Raw genomic sequence first — 20,319 nt, 5'->3', positions numbered from 1 at the left:
TGACGTGGTGCATCTTGGCACATTCCAGATACTGAAGGGTGTGGTGGGGCAGGTGGGAGGAGAGAGAGACCAGTCTAAGGGCAGGGTGGCCGAAGGCTTCTGGGGTTCAGAGAGCATCCTTTGCACCCAGAGCTCTAACAAGCAGGGAACACATCGATTTGGGGAGGGATGCATGAGGACCAGAGCAGTGAAAACTGGGGAAGCTGTGTTTCCAGCCTGAGAGCCTCTGACAAACGTTCCAGGTGCCTAACCGGCTCAGGAGCCAAGGCTGCTTTTTCAGGCTAGTCTCGTGTCTAAACTGGGATATTCATCTTTACAAGGAGGACGGAGCTCTCTTGGACACAAAAGTTTGGCTGAGAGAAAAAGTCCACAACCTGTGGCTCTGGATTAAAGAGCTGGGCCTCTGGGGGCATCTTCCAGGCTGCAAAAAGGGCCAGGCTGCTGGAAGGGCACTTGAAACAAATAAAACAGTGACTCCCAAACTCACCCATATGTCACGTTCTTCCAGAAAAATACCCTCTGTAATTAGTTACAAGCTGTAGAGAATGAAATCCAATTTACCTGTCAAAGAGAAAAACTGAATTCCCCCCAAACCTAGATTGCTGGGAGCGAGTGTGGCCCCTTCCTTCCCCAGGCCCCACCTTCCCCGCCCCCCCCCCCCACCTTCTAGATTTGAGAAGACTGGAAAAAAATAAAATAGAAAAGTTGGGAAAATCCTCTAAAGACACACAGTGTTCCAAGCACAATCAGACCACTAATTACTGTTAAGCCCGAGCCCTTTTTTGTGTTCTGAGGGGGGCTTCTGTGTGTAGAGACCACTTGGGTCTTTTCATGAGTTGGGGCTAACCCCTGAATAGCAGATTTTTTTTTCTTCTCCTTTTCAACATTTGCTTACGGCCTGCCTTCTTCCCCTTCGTCTTCATCTTTATCATCATCTTTTCTCCCCCCCCCCTTTCCTTCTTTTTCTTACCTCCTGTTATTTTTTTTTCTTTCTCTGTTTTTCCTTTTTGCTTTTCTGATAGCATTTTTCTTCTGGCGTTGTGTTTTAAGTCTCTAAATGAAACTTGACTGCCCCCACGGCCGGCTGGAGAAGCACAAAGGCCGCCCATTCCACTGGCTACAGTAACGCCATTGTGTGTCCTAACAATGCACTAATTGGCGGTGACAATTGTGGGGTTGGGGAGGAAGAGGGGGGCCGCTCTGTTCCAATCAGCCGGCCACTGAAATAAAGGGACGGGAGGCCCAGGTTCCTGATGGAGAGGGGGAATAGACCCACAGAGGGGCGCAGTGCCGGCGTTTGTGCTGCCCTTCTCAATTAAAAATAAAAACAAAGGAGAAAAGAATTATTTTGGAAAAAGAAAGTACAGACTATGCTGAAAACAACTTCAGGGTCCTTGACCCACTTCAGGGGGACAGGGGATGGAAGGGAGCCAAGGCGAGGCATGGTGAGCATCATGCAGAAGCACCCCTTGGGAAGGGAAACTGGAATCAGTCGACCTGCACATCCAACATGTCTGTGTTTCTGCAAACTGATGCAAAAGTGGGGGAGGTTGGTGAGAAAAGGTTTTGAGAGGATCACCGGACAGGATAGTTGAGAGGCAAGTGCTGAGGTTGGTGAGTGGTGAAGTCCTCGATTCACCCACATTTCTCAAGAAGAGGAAGTCAGCGAGGGAGAAGGCTTCATTTATTGGATGGTGGTAGATTTGTTGTTGTTTTTAGTCAGTCAGTCGTGTCCGACTCTGTTGTGACTCCTTGGACTATAGCCCGCCAGGGTCCTCTGTCCATGGGATTTCCCAGGCAAGAATATTGAGTGGGTTGCCGTTTCCTTCTCCAGGGGAATCTTCCTGGCCCAGGATCGAACCTGAGTCTCCTGCATAGCAGGCAGATTCTTTACCACTGAGCCACATGGGTAAGATGTTCAGAGACTCCAGGAGCTGCAGAAGGTGATTCTGACTTTTAAAATGGTCAGGAAGGGGGAGCTGGGCAAAACGGTAAACAGGAACAGAATGATAAACAAATAGTACTGTTGAGTCCACAGGGCCTGCTGGAGATGCCCCCCAAATCTCAGAACCCCAGCCCCTGGAGCCAGCAAGAGCCTCGGAGTCACTGAATTCCAGCTCACAGCCCGGCTTTACACAGAATGAGCTGCCTCCCCAGACCAGCTTCTAAAGGACCCACTCCCAGAAACTTTCCTGGTCCGGTGATATGGACCCACATGCTGTCCACTCTCTCCCCCTATACCTTGGGTGCCTCTCCTCTCTGTGTGTGAGGTCCAGTGCTAAATGCCCTGTCTGCATTATTTCACCGAAGTCTCACCACAGCCCCATAACCTGATGACTATTATTATCCCCAGAGAGAAGGAGATAACGACTTGCCGGAGGTCACCGAACACCATAGCTGAGGAGCCAGGAATCTAACAGTTGCAACAACAGCACTGGTGGACACTGCCTTCTTGGCTTCAGTGAGCACCTCTCTCCACTCACACTGTGTACATTTCGGCTTGGGGGTGAGGAGGCAGGGAGGCTGTCCTCTAGCAGCTCCAGGATCTAACAGAACACTTGACATATGGGAGGCCTCCAAAAGGTTTGTTGACTAAAGAGGGCAGCAGGGAGGGCTCTAGGACTAGCAGACATTCTTTGCGTCCTTGTGGGTCTCAGACTTCAGGCTACATCAGAATCCCCTGTGGGGGACATTGTTAAAATACTGGTCTCCCCTCCTATCCCCATGTACCCCAGTCATGAATGGACTGAGAATGTGCACTTCTAATACATCCCCAGCTGATGTTGTGAAGCTGGTCTGGGGACCACAGTTTGAGAAGGGCTGCTCTAGTTCCTGCATAATGTTCACATTGCATCAGGGATTCCATCCCTGCCATTATCTCTGGTTCTGTTATTGTTGTTGGTTGTTTTTGTGGTCTGAGATCAGAAGTTTTATTAAGGAGAAATTAAGGGTGAAAAGTTTTGACCACTGTTGTTCAGTCATTAAGTTGTGTCTGGCTCTTTGTTGACCCCATGGCTTGCAGCACATCTGGCTTCCCTGTCTTTCACCATCTCCTGAAGTTTGCTCAAACTCATGCTCAGTGAGTCAATGATGCCATCCAACCATCTCATCCTCTGTTGTCCCCTTCTCCTCCTGCCTTCAGTCTTTACCAGCATCAGGGTCTTTTCCAAAGAGTCAACTCTTTGCATCAGATGGCCAAAGTATTGCAGCCTCAGCTTCAGTTCTTCCAATGAATATTTAGGGTTGATTTCCTTTAGGATTGACTGGTTTGATTTCCTTGCTGTCCAAGGGACTCTCAAGAGCCTTCTCCAGCACCACAGTTCAAAAGCATCAATTCTTTGGTGCTCCGCCTTCTTTATGGTCCAATTCTCACACACCCATACATGACCACTGGAAAAACCATAGCTTTGACTATATGGACCTTTGTTGGCAAAGTGATGTCTCTGCTTTTTAATATGCTGTCTAGGTTTGTCATAGCTTTGACCATAATGAGAAATAATCTTAGATTCTTTCCTACTTTAAAAAACAGTCTTAATCAAACAGTGATTTATATCTGATTTAAAAAATAAGATGATCAGTGATATGCCCAACTAACAACACTGCAAACAATGATGTGCTTTAGCAAATATCTAGATAGAGTCTTTTATTTGGGAAGACTGTCTTGGAGAGTTCTTTTCTCATCAATTTTTGTGCCTCTTAATTTTATGTCATGAATATTGTATAATTTAAAGTGAAATGCTCCTCCAGTGGAAGAATTGAATAAAGTGGATTTTAATTCTAAAGTCCTTTTGGTGAGGGCATCTCAGCAGATGGGTAAGAAGTTGAGGAATTCACCCCTGGGGACCCCCAATGTGTTGGCTCAGGAGCTAGTGCCTTGGGTCCCAACATGGTGCTTTCCATGTTGGGTCCCCAACAGGGAACAGACAGGACCCTCTGCACTGGGGGAAACTGCCTCCCTGCAAATAAAGGGTTCTGTCTCCACTCAGTTCTCTAGGAACCAACCCTGTTTCTTGAGCTAGTCCTTTCAATTAGTCAGGTATTCAGCATCCATTGGTAAGTCACTATCGTCATGTCGGGGGTGCAGCAGACTCCTGAAGTGCCTCCTTTTCTCAATCAAAGGCAACTTTTCCTCCAGCTTTGGTGCAGCTTTCTGAATGGAGAGGTCAAGGATGATGCACCCTGGCAGTGCTCACTCTTGTGTGTTCTTGTCTGCTGGCTGCATGGGCTGGCATGAATGGGGCAGGGGGTGCTATCCTCCGAAGAGACTGGGACCCCTGCTCCCTAAAGAAGGAGAAAGGGAAGCTGGAATGGAGCCATAGCCCTTTACAGTGTGGCAAGCCTTCAGGAGGAGCACCTTATTTTGTAAAATCTTTACTGTCAGAACAAACAAAACAAAACAGGGTATTTGGGGGACCATGAGATAAACTTGATTTGGGATTGAGCAGCAGATGATAACAAGAAATTATTACTACTTTTGTTCAGTGTGTATTGGCATTGTGACTCAGTAGAAGAAAAATAAACATCTTTTATAGATGTGTGCTAAAGCACATCAGCATGAAATATCATTATGTCTGAGATTGGCTTTGTGATATCATCTCAAAAAAAGAAGAAGAAAAACAAGAGTAGGTGGAACAAACAAGGCAAACCTCGAATAATTTTTATTTTTAAAAAGGCTTATTTTTACCTCCAGATATCCCCATGGTGGGCTGCATATGAGCTGACTATTGGGGTTCCAGGGGCACAGGTTTGGGGCTGATTTGGGCAGAGCTAGTTCCCAGGACTTGCTGGTTGTTGGGCCACATACGTTGCCACATACGTTTTTGACATACGTTTTTTGACATACGTTTGCCACAAGTATTGGCGCTTGGCAAACTCCGTCAGTCAGTGCCGGGCCTCCCCTGTCCCCCTTCCCCTTGGTGTGGAATTGAACTTGCATGAGCAGGAAGTATTTCCTGGGATGCCTGTCATTAGACATCTCCTCTGGGCACTGGGGCTGCAGTGGCTGCTTCCTTGGTGGCCTCACTCCTGGGCAGCAGTGAGAAAGCCATCTGGGGAGCTTGACCCAGTTTAGAATTCACATTCACTTCCCTGCCTGTGCAATTGGAATTTATTTCCTCTGCAAAAGGCTTGAATCTCAGAGCAAAATACCTCCAGCTGGGCTTGAGTATGCATGCAGTGATCCTAATGGAGAAAGATTCTGGTTTATTTTCCTAACAGCGTGCACCTTGCGGTCTCCTTGGAACCCGGCGTTATTAAGAGTGTGCCATCACAATACAGCGTGGAAGCTAAGGCAATTTGGATGTCCTTGGGCCCCAAATTAATATGTGCTTTGTATAGTCTTGTAATCTGGAAGGTAATTTTCCATCATAACACAGTGAGAGATGTTCCTTTTATACATTTGAGATAATTTAGCTCAATGTTCATTTGAAAAAATGATGGTGCTAATAGCAGCTCTTCAGCTTCAGAACAACAGTCCGTCCTAGGAGAGCACAGAAGCCATGGAAAGTGATTCTCATATCAGGCTGTCTGGAAGGGACTGGATAAAAGCTGGAGGAATTTCCCCCAGACCAACAGCTGCCTGAGATTGTATGGCAGGATCTGAAATACTGTATGAACCCATGAACTTGAATTGATTGGCTTAAAACCAATAGCTCTTAATGGAGGAATATGAGATAGAGTGAGGGGTGAGGTGGTTATTATGAATCTCCTGATTGTCCAGGTAAATTGTAAGTCATTGCACATAAATCAGAATTTCTGTATGCTCAGCTGTGGGAACAGTTTGTTCTTCCTGCTGGACCTTTCTATCCAAGCTATGAAGGAATAGATGCAAACAAGGGAGGATAAATGAATCTGCTGTGTGGGTTTTGCCTTGGGCTTCCTGAGTATTATATACCAGGGGCCATTTTTCTCTTGGGGAAGGAATCCTCTACTCCAATCAGAATCCAATACATTAATAAAAATCAACTTTAAACACCCACCCCCAACCCGGCCCCACTCAAGTCAATAATGTAATTTTTAGGGATGCTTCTTAGAATGAGTCCCAAGTTCATTTCTACTTGCATCCCTGCCCTTGGGAAACACTGTCTTTCTACAATGATTCTCAGTAAAGTCTTTGCTGTGGAGGTTCCCTCTCTGGTAAGCACTGTGGGAATGGAGCATTGTACACGTGCTCATCAATGAGGAATATTTGTCATCATCAAAGTTACTGACTTCATAAAAGGAGGCGAGGGGAAAAACTAAGTTTCCATTCACCTGCAGCTGGCAGGAGAGCTTGAAGATTGTCAGTTCAATAGATGCCTGGATTCAGAATGATTGTGGTTTATTTAAGGTCTATAGTTTTTCCATGAAGCCAAGGCAAATCTAGACACGGCTCAGGTTTTTCCGAATCTCCCAGGCCTTTCTGGGCAAGAAGCACCTAGTGATTTTCCATTTAAACACCACTGTCTGGAGTGATAAGTTTCATGTTTGTCGGGTGGGCCTGACCTGGGAGCAGACTGTCACATGCATACATTCGAGGACAATTGCAGCATAATGAGGAGGAATGTAAAAATGAAAGGAAGGGTACAGATCTGTCTTTGTAGGCCAGCTTAGTCACCTGTGGCCATGACTTCTATTCACCCGGCTGTCTGGCAATGGTATAGACTGGATAAATAGACACTAACCACACCCTGGAAGAAAATGAAGGGGGTATAAAGTTCAGGTTTTATGAAAACAATGGCAATCTATGAGCAGCAGGTTCCAAAGTACTGTATCTGTTCTGTGTCTGCTGGGAGGAAGGGAGACAACAGCTGTGAGCTGGAGGGCAACTAAGACTGCTCAGTCCCTCTACGTATCTTTGACATCCTTCCCACTGTGGACTACCAGTATCCCAAGCATTTGGCTATTTCAGGGAAACTTGTTTCATTCAGTCTAGTGGGTTTTAACTTTCAAGACGCACAGGGATCACCCAGGGAACTTTCAAAAAAATGCAAATACTCAGGCCCCATCCAGAAAGATTCGGATTCAGTGGTCTGTGCTGGGATCCTGAGTTTTGCTTGTATTTTTGTGTGACTTCTGTGGGAACCACCAATTAAAGTCATTATCTAGTGGCTTCATCAAAGGACAGGACTGGATATGATTCAGGGAGATTCCGATCACATCTCCTGAGGGTGGGGAGAGAGGAACAGAATGGTGTCTCTTTCCACCCTTTGGAAATGACTTGTGATAATGCAAAAACTCCCTGCAGTTTGCCAGTCACTCAGGTTTGCTGCCACTGGGGGAAGGCTAACCCATCCTCTAAGTCACAGGAATTGGGGCTCTGGCTGCGCTGTGTCTAGTTTGGTTCAGTGAAACATTAACTTGTTTCTTTTTATTGTGGATTGTGGCAGGTTGCTTGTGAAGATGAGGTCCAGTTGTTCCTTGGACGGAATGGGCATGAGCTCGTCGCTTTCCTGGAGGTGGAGGAGGGGCAGCTGAGCATGAACTTGTTTAGGTGTGTCCTAGAGAGTGAGGCTCAGAGTCCACCTGTGGTAAATGTTTAACCAGAAGCACCTTTTCTGGTCTCTTCAATGTTTTTGAGTAGGTGAATTTCAGTGGTGCTTTTGAAAGGTTCCAAGTGGATAGTCGTGCCCATGGTCTTTTTTGGGGCCATGAGGGCTGGCCCTGGGGAAGGTCGTGTAGGTATTTTCCATCACCTCTCGGCTCCCAGAGGGCTGCTGTCCTCACAGAGACAAGTCCCCTCTACTTTCGCTCTTTGCTTTCAAAGCACGGTCTTCATGGTCTTCAGGAATGACCAGTGGCCTTGTCTAATGGCCCACCATCTGGTACTTGCTCCTCTAATTTGGAGAGTGCAGTGGTGATGAAAGCTTGGGAAAGAGCTGGGAAAGATGCTGTGTGTGGGAGCTGGGGCAGGTTTGTCTCAGATCAGAAAGAAGTCATGGTCTGTTTTGGCAAATGAGGCTTAGACCACCACATTTGCAATTTTTTCAAAGTTTCACTATATTTTTCATAAGCATAGGGAGGGCTGATGAGAATACTGAGGTTGAAGAAATTAGGAAGAAAATAAAGTCTATAAGATTAACATTAAGAGCTATTTTATATATCTATATATCTGAATCATTTTGATGTACATCTGAAACTGACATTGTAAACCAACTACAGTTAAAAAAAAAAAAGTAAAAATCTTAAGAACTATTTTAAGATCCCAGTAGCTCACTTTCAATAGTTTAAATCTTGACTTTGAATTAACATCCAGCGCTCATCTTGGGCTTTCACCACCCCCACAAAAACAGCATTTGAATGGAGTTGTTATGAGAAGAGAAAGTACTTTCTGCATTGTTTATTGAGAGAGAGATAACTTTATACATCAGGAACTGGTGCACTTAAATTATATGACAGATGACCATAAAAACTAGGGGTCTTGTCCACAACACAGTTTCTTTTTTTTATTATTACAGTTATTGATATTTTAAAAAATGATGTAAACAAAACTATGGATAACTTATGCCCAAACAAAAGGCGATAAAATCCAGAAAACAGAAACAATACATATATAAGTTACAGTAGATATTACAAATAGCTCAACACAGAGTGACAGAGTAATAGCCCAAACCCCAAGTTTTAGACAGTTCTGTATAGCATGAACAGAAATAAGGGAAAATGACATCTATCTGACCCAGGAGCGTTAAGAACAAGTTGTGCAAAGACTTCCTCACCCCACGTTCGATACTCTTCATTTGCAACCTACACATTTCCTCTCCTTTCACTGTTCTCTAAAGACAGATTTTTTTTTTTTTCCCTCCTTGAATGTTCTAGGATAGGCTATTCACAATAGGATCCTGAGAGGTGACCAAAATCAGAACCTAAGCCTCTGGTGGTGAAAGCCTAATGTAATAGTTTGGTGGACTGCCCACGCCATGTAGAAATGCCTTCACCACAATCCATCCAAGAGGCCTCTCACTTCCCACTTGGAAGAGAGGTGGCAAAATAAAAGAAATCCTTTATACACTAAAGGAAAAGAAAATCCTTGTGTGTAATTTTTTTCACCTGAAAAAGGCTAAGTTCACTGACTTTACAGATTCGAATCTGAATAACCAGTCTAATTTCTCTACCCATTGGCCTTGGTGACATCATGACATTCCCCTGAGTTTGGTTCATGAAAAGCAAGCAAGCAAACAAAAGGAGTAATTTGAGAAACAGCATAAAACAGATTCAAAACATTATGTGGTCATCTCTTTTGTGATTCCTGGTTAAGTGTCAATGGCGCCTAGGAGTGTTTCCACTAGTCTGCTCTGACAATGCATTTCGAGCAGGAACTCTTGTACTCATGAGGTTAAGGCACCAGGTTAAATGAAGGTGAAAGGTCTGACATGTGCATGGACTATTTGGGCTCCAAGAGTGCCTGTGTTGAGAGCAGCCAGCAGGGAAGAAGCAAGGTGATCCATATTGAGGCAAAGGACCCTGCAGGCTTCAAGTGGGTCTGCTAGGCTAGACTAGAAGCACGAGGCAGTACTGTAAGGCACTCCTACGGGGAAAAGACATGAATACGATGGTCAGTGTGAGGAGTCACAAGCCCCAGAGGTCCACCAGCCAGTTTACCAGGCCTGAATCTGGGCTCAGGACTGCGGCAAGGAAGATCAAGGGAAGGGAAGAGAGGCTGGTCTGCAGCTCAGCGGCCTAGGAGGATATCTTACTGTGCAAAGAGTTGCCATAAGCACCTGAATCTTCTACCTGGGTAACAACTGGCCTCACTGCAGACCTTCCTGACAAGATGGCATCTCTCTCTACAGGGAAAATCCAAACAAACCAGTAGCTGTCTTTTCACTCGGGGTTAACAGTGCCTTCTGTCACCTTGGAGGCCCCTGCAGGAGGAGAGGGCTCTTTCGCATGATCCCTCGAAGCCCATTTAAAAGAAAAGCCCTGACGGCTGTGGGTGTGCTTGAGACGGTGTTCCACACTTTTCTTCTGACTTTTGTCAAGGACTTCTGACAGTGGCTTGGGGTACTGGTACTTCACTGTTGAAACACTGTCCCCCATGATAGAAATCACATTTGTCTGTTTAGATGAGCTGAGCAGGGCTTGTTCACCTGTCACGGGGTTCAAGTAGTGAAGTAGGGCAGTGAGTTCTACTAGACTGAGGACTGGAAGAACGGTGCAGAGGACACAACACTCAGAGCTGTTGTTAATGCCCAGGTGTTGGCAAGGACCAGGGACAGGAAAACAGAGAGTGGTTCCAACAACTCAGTTCAGGCCAACGAGGGCACGTTCGCTTCTTTCAGTTTTGCCCCAACTCTCTACTTTTCTCACATTATCTTAGAGGAATAAAAGTAGTGAGGCAGGAAGCTCAAGCAATAAGGGGGCGGAGGGAACTGCACTTACCTCTCTTTACCAGGAGAAGTAAAAAAAAATAAAAAGGAAAATCACCTTGTGTTGACTCCAGGCAGTATCAGAATTAGGACCTGAAGCTTTCCTTCACAGTCTAGTCACTTCAGTCAAGAACAGCCGGTCAGTGGAGGTGAGGAACACTGCCCCCACAGAGCAGCAGCAGCATTGGCTTAACCCTAAATTAGGAGCCGAGTGGATCCTGGCTTCCTCAGATCACGCCTCTCTCTGCAGAAAGTGCTCAGTGCCGCTTCACGCAAGTCCTACCCTGACACAGTGATTTTTGTGTGGCCCTTTCTGGCTCATGGGTAGAGACAGAGCCACAGGTCTGGAAGTCATGCCTTTTCGAGAAGGCATGGGTAGAAGCTATCCAGTGTCGGTGTGCAGGGCGTACAGACGCAGAGACAAAAACAGGCCGGACCCCGTGCAAGGGGACTCACTCCAGCCTAGCAGAGGTGGCCGACAGCAGCCAGACCGCTGTGAACAGCTCGGCTCTCCGCGCAGCCGGAAGGAAGCCAGGCACAGTTCCTCAGCGGGGGTCCGAAGGACACCGCTGGGTTGGCTGGAAATCACAAATCCCAAGTCCTCGCGATATTCCCTTCTTGATGGAGGCCTAGTCTGGAAGAATCCAAAAGTGATTGCCTTCTCAGCTCATCAAATATTAAAGCTCCTGGAGAGACCACTCTTAAGCACAATGATCATGAAGACGACCATAATACAGTCCCCTGAAAAGGGAATGAGGCAAAGGGGAAGATGGGAGTTTTACGTGGTTTTCACATACAGAGCTTTCAACTTGGAGAAAGAGCCGCCCTGGAAAGAACACAACTCCCATCCCAGTTGACTGCTTTTTAAGTACTTTGCGGCCTTCCTGCCGTGGTGCAAACTGAGGTCTATTTTGGGAACTGGCTTTTTTACTGCAGGGTGAGATGCCAGCATTTCACCAGGCTCGCACTGTCCCACAGTTGAATTTCTGGCACGGTGAGGAGGGATTTCCTCAAGTGATACACCAGGGAAGGGGCCTTTCAAGAGAAAAGAAGTTCCCCGGAGTCGGCTGCCAGCTCTAGGAGATTAATGGGCCATTTTCTCCTGGGCTTTATGTACGAGATATTTAATATGGGATGAACAATGGACCACGAGGGAAAGCAGGTATTAGCTTAGGTCTTAAGGAGGTGGTAATCCACAGATCTGCTTTCGTTTCGACAGTTTCTAAGCAGTGAACAATTACCTACAGTGCACCAAGTAATTTTGTTAGGGTCGAAAACAGTAAGGGCGTTCAGGTGTGCGCTAAGGCATCCTGGGTTGAAAACAGCAATTTTGAATTTTCGTGGCAGACCCAACTGCTAAGCCGGCTCTGCCCTGTCCGTTCAGGTTTGGGGGTTGGTGGCTGAGTGTGTCATGCAGGCCTGCGGCTGGCACCAGCCAGGCTGTCGGGGCTTCACAAAGAGGAGGGAACCCGGCTGCTGGGGTATGCTTCCAGCCCTGGTAGCTGATGGTGAGAGCACATTTACTATTTTTTTTTCCCCTTTCGAAAATAAGCAACAAACGATGTGGGTGGAAAGGTCTCCTTAGAGGTTCACAGGGACTGTCACGATTCTGCCGGGCCTCGAAACAACCTTGGTAAAAGCCAAGGCCTCGGGAGCACAGACCCAGAGTGTCACGCTGACTCTCAGTGGGTCTGACCCTGGGGCCTGTGGGACAGGACAGGAAATTCTGTACATGCAGCCAACATGCTGGAAGGGGGGAGGTGGCCCTGTCCTCAGGGTCTCCAACTGCAGTGTGCTGGGGATGGCCCTGCTGACAGTCGGAGTCACAGATGCATTAATTACAGCAAAGGCAGAGCTAAGCTACAGGGACAGGGAGCTGGGGGCGGAGGGAGAAGGCACTTTGCATTGGAGCACATCTGTTTTATAATAAGCAGGTCTGTAATTCTCTTATGAAAGATCACGTTTTGCTCTCTTCTCTGAGGCTGGAATATATAAATACTGTGTTTCACGAAGGGGAAGAGTAAAGGGGAGACGATCAAATTTGTTTGCCAGTTGGCCAAGCGCTTGTTTGAGATCTTCCACCCTTTTTCTTTTGAGTGTAACAGTTTCTATAGAGAGGGGTGGGGCGGGGAGAGGGAGTCAACTTGTTTTTCTAAGAGTAAAAGGCACCGTAAGGCGTCTCATGAATGGGGCCCCGGCCTTTTAATAAGTTTTCATGCCTTGGCTACAGCTACTGTATAATCAGAAGATAAATGCATGAGTGGTGCTGAGCTATTAACGTTGAAATGTGTGGTCTGGGGCCAAAGCAATGGGTGAGGGTTGAGAGGTGAAATGCTCGTACCCAACAGTCTGCACAGAAGTGAGTCTGAAATGTCACATCTCCAAATGGACAGAAGCATCGTGAGCTAGGATCGGAGGGAGCCAGGTGTGGGGAAAGGAGCAGTGGGGTTAACCGTCCCCATGGGCTGTGCAAACACTGGTTCTCTAGGTCCTGCTAGGAGTGTAGCTACTAAACCATGGAGGCTTTGAAGGCATCTGCTCAGAGGAACGGTAAGAATCTTCTCATATAACCTACTGAGAACTGCTTAAATATAAGCTTAGTTTTTGGTTCTGGAAAGAGTTAAGGTGCCGGTGCCAAGCTATCTGCCATCTTAGTCACCCTGGCCACTGCACCAAAAGGATGATGCAGAGGAAGAATACCCCCCCGCCAAGCGCCTAAGCAACTCATTCTCACTTTTATTCCCTATTAGCTTAGCACTCTGCACCTCACTTCATGGTGGCAATGATGCATGTGTGTATATATATATTTAAATAATATTAGATTTAATTCCTTAATTATATTTGTCAGTTTGGTATTTTCTTCATAGTCTAAAGTTGGTGCTGTGAAATGCCAAAGTGCTCTGATTTTTCAAAACAATTAAGAAAGTATGAAAGCAGACGTGGTGACATTGACAAATGAAAGGTCAGAGTGAAAGGGCAGTGAAGAACAATAAAAATAAAGTGTAATGAAGAGGTGGAAACTACCCACACAGGATTCTGTGAAAAGAAAACTGCAGATCCTCTCTTGGAATGTGTGTACTCTACACCCGACCTCCTGGTCTACAAACTGATGTATTTAACAATCCTAAGCAATTTCCTCCAGTCAGTGCCATTAAAAAAAAAAATCATCCTGTCACCCATGGAACTCCTAAAAGAATACTCTTCAGAGCCACGTTTCAGCCTGGCAAATACGGTCACGTCTCTGGGTGGGTGTTGGGATTCGTACCAGCAAACAGACGGACAACATGTAGGTTACTGAGGTCTCTTGTCAGGAAAAATGCTTTCTGAGATTAACTTCAGAACAATTTATCTAGCTTCCCTGATAAATTAGGGACACACGCTTTCTGTCAGAGGGAGCTCGCGCTCCTGATTTCCGAGCTGTTTAACTCAGCTTAGGGATCCCAGCCTTTGCGAAGACACGGAGGTGAGAGCCGGGGCATGGATCCGATAAGGATCCAGGAGTTACTGCTGTGTTTTGAAGCTTTTCTTATGAAACTTGATGATGGGTGCTTGCCTCAGTTACCTCATCCTCTGTGAAGGCTAAAAATAAATAACACAAAAATAACTCAAAGCACTCTTCTGGAGAAAATGCTTTCTCCTCTGTCCTGGGTAATAAATGGCTCCTGAGAGCCCCACAACGTCTGAACTATAAAGCCTTGTGTGTAAATCACGTTTGGCTTGGGGGCAAAGCAGCTGAAATTCATGGCTAAGTGTAATCCCGCTATTGGTAACTTCATGAGCCACAAAACTCCATGGACCTTGAAGACAACGACTTATACTGAACAGGACGTACAGGTATGTGTGCATGTACATTTATAAATATGTATATCTAGCTGAGGATGAGACGTTAACTTCTCCCGGAGGGGTCTAACTGTCTAGTTTGGAAGCCACTGGGGCTGACAGATTGTTGAGAGGTCGCCGCCCAGCCTTGGACTCCTGATGAGTCAGGTGTTCTGGTAGGACAGCTCAAACATGTTGCAAGCCTCCTCCAGGCTCTCGTCCATGTTCAGCCTCCGCCAGAAAGACTTCTGCTTCATCTGCAGCTCTCGGCGGACACATCGCGGGCAGGGGACAGACTTCTCTTTGCATTCAGCATGGAAAACAGCTCCACAGCTTTCACACCTGCAAGAGCCAACCACGGAGATGATGAGTAAGGTTGAAGTGAGCAGGGCAGGAGGCTGGAAGTCCAGACCTCTGCACAGCTCAGGCCACAGCCTTTTATTCCTGACCCCTCGAAGAGACGTGACTCACAGAAGTGTTTTCTTTCCTTTTCCAAAAGACTCAAGGTTGAATTTCATTTGAAAAACATGTGTTTTTTTGTTTTTGTTTGTTTGTTTTTTCTGATTAGAACTAGTTGGGGACAGGCTTATGTTTTCTGGGTGGAGGGGAGTCAGCAGTCAGTTAGCAGTTTTGTGATCATGGTTATGATGGACAGCTCTAGAAGCTCCATGTGTTAGCCTGACTGAGAAAGAAGTGGGGGTAGTGACTCTAGGGTGAAGTGACAGAAAATAAGAGCGGAGTGCCCTGCCGACTGAAAACACTCCCAGCACCAGCGACAACCCCTGTGTCACAGCTGTGAAAATGTGGCCTTCACTTCCGCTCACAAGAGCCAAGTGGTTACCTTTATTTGACACTTTGGAAAGTGTCAAAATGGCATATTTTCAATTTCTGAATGATAGACTGTGGTCTGTTGCTCTTTTGAGTTTTGTTTTTTTTAATTAGAAACTCCCTCAAACCTTTCTATATCTAGCTTCATAACACACGTGGGAACAGTAAAGCATGAGAGAGCGGGGGAGAGATCTTGTTTTTTAAGAAAAACAAAAAACACACAAATACTGTAATTTATAGAGAGGAGACATTCCAGGTGGATGATGTTGTTGGCTTGGTGGAGGCCTGTAGGAGTCTAAATGGCTTGTTTTTACTGCAAAGCCTTTAATAATGAGTAACTGACAAGCTTTCCTGGTGGCTTAGATGGTAAAGAATCTGCCTGCAAAAAAAAAAAAAAAGAATCTGCCTGCAGTGCAGGAGACCTGGGTTCAATCCCTGGGTCAGGAAGATCCCCTGGAGGAGGGCATGGCTACCCACTCCAGTATTCTTTCCTGGAGAATTCCATGGACAGAGGAGCCTGTCGGGCTACAATCCATGAGGTTGCAGAGAGTCAGACACGACTGAGTAACACTTTTCTCACTTTCAACTGACAAGCACAACTATAACTGCTCCAGTGGGTGGCTTGCCAGTGAGGATGAAGTTCTCATCCTTCCTCACGTGAGTGACAGCCAACTAGGACCTCATCCCAGGAGCCCAGGGAACTGGTCCTGTGTGATTGTGCTCCACCGGCAGTGTCCACGCAGGTTCAGCAGGTTCAACGGTGGCTGTGAAGGAGCCAGCCCTCAGGGCTCAGCCTTATCCCTCCTACTTTTCTTTGAGTTTCAGACCTGGGTGTGGGATGGTCTCTGGAGCACCACTCCCTGGCCTGCTATTGGCTCAGGATTCAGAAAGTTTGGTCAAAAGAAGATCTTCCCACCCACCCTGGTACCCAGGAGAGAAGGCAGGGACTTAGAGCGAGAGGCACTAGTGTGTGAGGAGGGGCTGCATCTACCAGCTTAAATCTGTATCTATCTTAAATCTGATAAATCTGTATCTACTGATTAAAAGACAGAAGCTTCACTGTACCCAGAAGTCTCTACCTCCAGCTCAGCTATCTGGCCTAAATACTGCATTGCAATGGTTAGTAGAGCAGGCAGGGTGAGATGGCCTGATGCCAATCCACATTCAAATCACATTCTGCCTACAGGACTGCCATGGATGGAGCTGTGTGCCCTCCAAATTCCTATGCTGATGCCTCAACCTCCAATGTATCTGTATTTGGAGATGGGGTCCTCAGGAAGTAATTTAGGTTCATTGGAATCATAAAGATACGTCCTGATCTGATATGATTTATGTCTTCATAAGAAGAGAACTAAAGAGGAACTAAAAGAGCCTCTTAATGAGGGTGAAGGGTGAGCGTGAAAGAGCCAGCTTAAGACTAAATATTAAAAAAAACTAAGGTCATGGCATCCGGCCCCATTACTTCATGGCAAATAGAGGAGGAAATGGTGGAAGTAGTGACAGATTTCCTCTTCTTGGGCTCTAAAATCACTGCGGATGGTGACTTCAGCCATGAATTGCTTCTTGGCAGGGAAGTGATGACAAACCTAGACAGTGTGCTGAAAAGCAGAGACACTACTCTGCCAACAAATGTCCATATAGTCAAGGCTATGGTCTTCCCAGTGGTCACATACAATTGTGAAAGCTGGACTGTAAAGAAGGCAGAACACCAAAGAATTGATGCCTTTGAACTGTCGTGCTGCAGAAGACTCCTAAAAGTCCCTTGGACAGCAAGGAGATCAAACAAGTCAATCTTAAGGGAAATCAACCCTGAATACTCACTGGAAGGATGGATGCTGAAGCTGAAGCTCCAGTATTTTGGTCATCTGATGCAAACAGATGACTCAGTGGAAAAGTCCCTGATGCTGGGAAAGATTGAGGGCAGAGGAGAAGAGGGTGTCAGAGGATGAGATGGCTAGATGGCATCACCGATGCAATGAACATGAACTTGGGCAACTCCGGGAGATGGTGAGGGACAGGGAGGCCTGGCGTGCTGCAGTCCATGGGGTCGCAAAGAGACAGACATGACTGAGTGACTGAACAACAACAGAAGGACAACTGAGAGCCCCTTCTCTTCCCCGGCCTGTACTCGGAGGAGAGGCTATGTAAGGACTGAGGCAGGAAGGCAGCCGTCTGCAAAGCAGGAAGAGAGCTCTGGCCAGAAACCAAGCCCTGCTGAGCCCTGACCTGGGACTTCCAGCTGCCAGCACTGTAAGAAATAAATCCAGTCTGTGGTATTCTCTATGACAGCCAGAGCTGACTAAGATAGTGACCTTGAGGAAGTTACTTCACTTCCCTGAACTTCCATTTCCTTATCTGCTAAGTTGGGTTTCCATTAACATGTACCTCATCTGGTGCTGTGTGGCTCAAATGGGGTCACGGATCCAGTGTTTGCACTGTTCCTGGCACCCGGTTAACACTTAATTACACAGCTGAGATGGCTTCTTCCAGTGTCAGCAGCTACCTGCTGCCTTCCTGCAAGCCTTCATTTCAGCCCGATTTCACCTATGCCACCGTGGTGACCTGAGGGCACTTTGATCAACCCCGTCATTTCAGAGAGAGGAAAACTGAGGTTCTAAGAGGGGTAGGAGTCTCACGAGGACACAGTGAGTAAAAGGCAGAGCAGAGACGAGAACCCAGGACTCCGGCAGCCCAGCCAAGGCTTGTACCTGAGGCCTGCTTACCCAAGTGAGAGTAGTGTGTGGTCACAGAAGGACACGCGGGGCTTCAAGTCAGAATCCTTGTGTCCCAATCTCAAATCTTCCTCTGAGTGACCTTGGGCACGGAATTTACATTCTTGGTACTCACAATGACTTCCTTCCTAGTCAGTGGGGTTCTCAGACAAAAACGGGTGGATGTAGGTGGAAGGGCCGGTCAAATGGCAAGTGGTTCAAGGAGCAGGCGAGGGGGTACACCAGCTCCCACGGTGACGCTAGCACCTGCCTTCTTGCCTGGAGCTGCCGGGCTGTCCACGTGGTGGGGCCATCCTTATCAACTCCCTGGCCTCAACCCCTCCCTCCTTCCCAGGGAGAGTGCAGGCGGGGAGTGAAGGGCAAATGCAGATGTCCTAGCGCATCTCTGGTTTGGCCGGCTCCTCCCCGGTGGCCTGTCCTGGGTGGGTCAGACCTCTGTCACCTCTACTACTGAAGGGCGATGAATGATAACTTTATTTAATAAATTTCCTCCTTCCTGCCTCCTCTATCCTGCTGAGTTAGTCCGTGACTTACACACCTAGGGATGTTACCCCAGGGAATGGCTGATAAGGAGACAACCCCTGGGTTCCTTCAGTACCACGCCCTGTCTCTGCTGATATACCCCTCTCCCACCCCACTGTGAGTGGAGAGGTTGAGCCTTATCAGATATTTCTGGTGCAACAAACACCCATGGGGTGACACAGGGACCAAGTACACCTGCTCTTTCTAGCCAAAGGTCACTAACTGGGAAAAAAAAAAAAAGTGTAAGATAAAAAAATGAATGATTTCAAAACAGAACCAAGTCCTATTTTTTCTAACAATCTGTAACCCAGCAGGCATCTTTTGACCTGTGTGGATAGACTTATCGATGACTTTCCCAAATTCAGAGATTGTAGTGTTAAATTTTCCCCCTGACCCTCCCTTTATAGAAAAGGAACAAGGGCAGGACAAGGAAGGAAGGAGAGAGACTCTCACATAAGAGTTATGAGCTCTGTAGTAAAAATGTAGTGTCCAGGAAAAAAATATTTACATTAAAAATGCAATATGTAGGTATTCTTTTCTTTGAGAATAGGACTTTACTAAAAAGGACCTTTCACACTAAAAAGATTCACTGACCCCTTAGTTTTTACTGAATTTCCTAACTGTATTAAAAATACAAAATACAATTAAACATAACTTTTAAGGAACACGTCTTTTTTTATAAGGCAAAGCTATCAATGTATTTGTGTGGGTAGAAAATTGCTACAGATGATGAAAGAGCAACGTCCCTTTGGCATTCCGCAGTGATACAGCAAATGAAAGCTAGCACCCCCATTTCTGAGTCATCCAGTCCAGCAGTCAGCAGTGTTTTGGCTGCTGCTGCGGCCCCTGGAGAACCAAGGCCGTGTGGCCTCCCCTTCCAGTGTCATGTTATGGAGGGTGTGACCGCATAGACATGTACTTGCTATAGCCAGGGCCGTGCAGTAGATTTCTCTATTTTTTCCTTGAAAGCATGCACTGCTTCACTTAGTCCAGGGGTCTCAACCTTGGCACTAGTGATGTTTGGGACGTATAGTCCTTTGTGTGTGCTGCTATTCTCAACGCTGTGGGCTTCCCAGGTGGCGCTAGTGGTAAAGACTCTGTCTGCCAATTTAGGAGATGCAAGAGACACAGGTTCGAGCCCTGGGTCGAAAGATTCCCCCGGAGGAGCAAATGGCAATCCACTCCAGTACTTTTGCCTGGGAAATCCCATGGACAGAGGAGCCTGGTGGGCTACAGTCCATGGGGTCGCAGAGTCGGACATGCCTGAGCACACACACCACCACCCTCTGAGCACTGTAGTATGTTTAGCCGTCTCTCTGGCCTCTGCCCACCGGATACTAGTGGCAAACCCTGCTCCTCCCGTCGATGCCCCCAGACACTGCCAACTATCCCTGGGGTGCGGTGGGCGGCAGGCAGGGGTAGGAAACCTTCTGGGTTGAGAACCGTTGACTCAACCTATCTGGACAAGGTATCACTGAGAGGGTACCCAGGGAGAACATAACCAGCGCCCTCTCCAGGTGGAACCTGCAAGTATCCCCTGTGGGCTTACAGTCAAATTAACCAATAAGGTCCAGTGTAGTCTGTTTATTCACATCATTTTCACAAATACATATTTTAATATATCACTTGATTAAAATAGCTGAAACTCACTTAGCATTAACCATCCTGTGGTTTCTAAAATTAGTTTGTGTGTTGTATTAGTCACTCAGTCGTGCCCGACTCTTTGTGACCCCATGGACTGCAGCCCACCAGGCTCCTCTGTCCATGAGATTTTCCAGGCAAGGATACTGGAGTGGGTTGCTGTTTCCTTCTCCAGGGAATCTTCCCAACCCAGGGATCGAACCCGGATCTCCGGCACTGCAGACAGATTCTTTACCAACTGAGCTATCATCTAAGAAGTCCACACCCATGGCTCAATTCTGCGCATTGACTTGTGCTGTGCTGAGTCACTCAGTCGTGTCTGACTCTTTGCAACCCCGTGGCCTGTGGCCCGCCAGGCTCCTCTGTCCACGGGATTCTCTAGGCAAGAACACCGGAGTGAGTAGCCTATCCCTTTGCCAGGGGAACTTCCCACC

At 46.9% G+C, this 20,319-nt stretch overlaps 1 protein-coding gene and 1 long non-coding RNA gene across 3 annotated transcripts in view; one reads left to right on the top strand and one right to left on the bottom strand.

Annotated features, from left to right (window-relative positions):
- LOC136164958 (uncharacterized) overlaps positions 1 to 20,319 on the top strand; it is a 52,919-nt gene that overhangs the window by 11,430 nt on the left and 21,170 nt on the right. The gene's annotated exons all lie outside the window — the stretch shown is intronic.
- PLEKHM3 (pleckstrin homology domain containing M3) overlaps positions 8,284 to 20,319 on the bottom strand; it is a 203,398-nt gene continuing 191,362 nt past the window's right edge. For both annotated transcript variants that reach the window (XM_065930700.1, XM_065930699.1), the window contains one exon: positions 8,284 to 14,504. In XM_065930700.1, coding sequence (XP_065786772.1) covers positions 14,327 to 14,504 — 178 coding nt within the window. In that variant the 3' untranslated portion in view covers positions 8,284 to 14,326. The remainder of the gene's footprint in view (positions 14,505 to 20,319) is intronic.

Source organism: Muntiacus reevesi, chromosome 3 (genome assembly GCF_963930625.1).
Source record: "Muntiacus reevesi chromosome 3, mMunRee1.1, whole genome shotgun sequence".
Taxonomy (NCBI): Eukaryota; Metazoa; Chordata; class Mammalia; order Artiodactyla; family Cervidae; genus Muntiacus; species Muntiacus reevesi.
The sequence above is the reverse complement of the archived record's forward strand: the minus strand, read 5'-3'. Positions and strand labels throughout refer to the sequence as shown.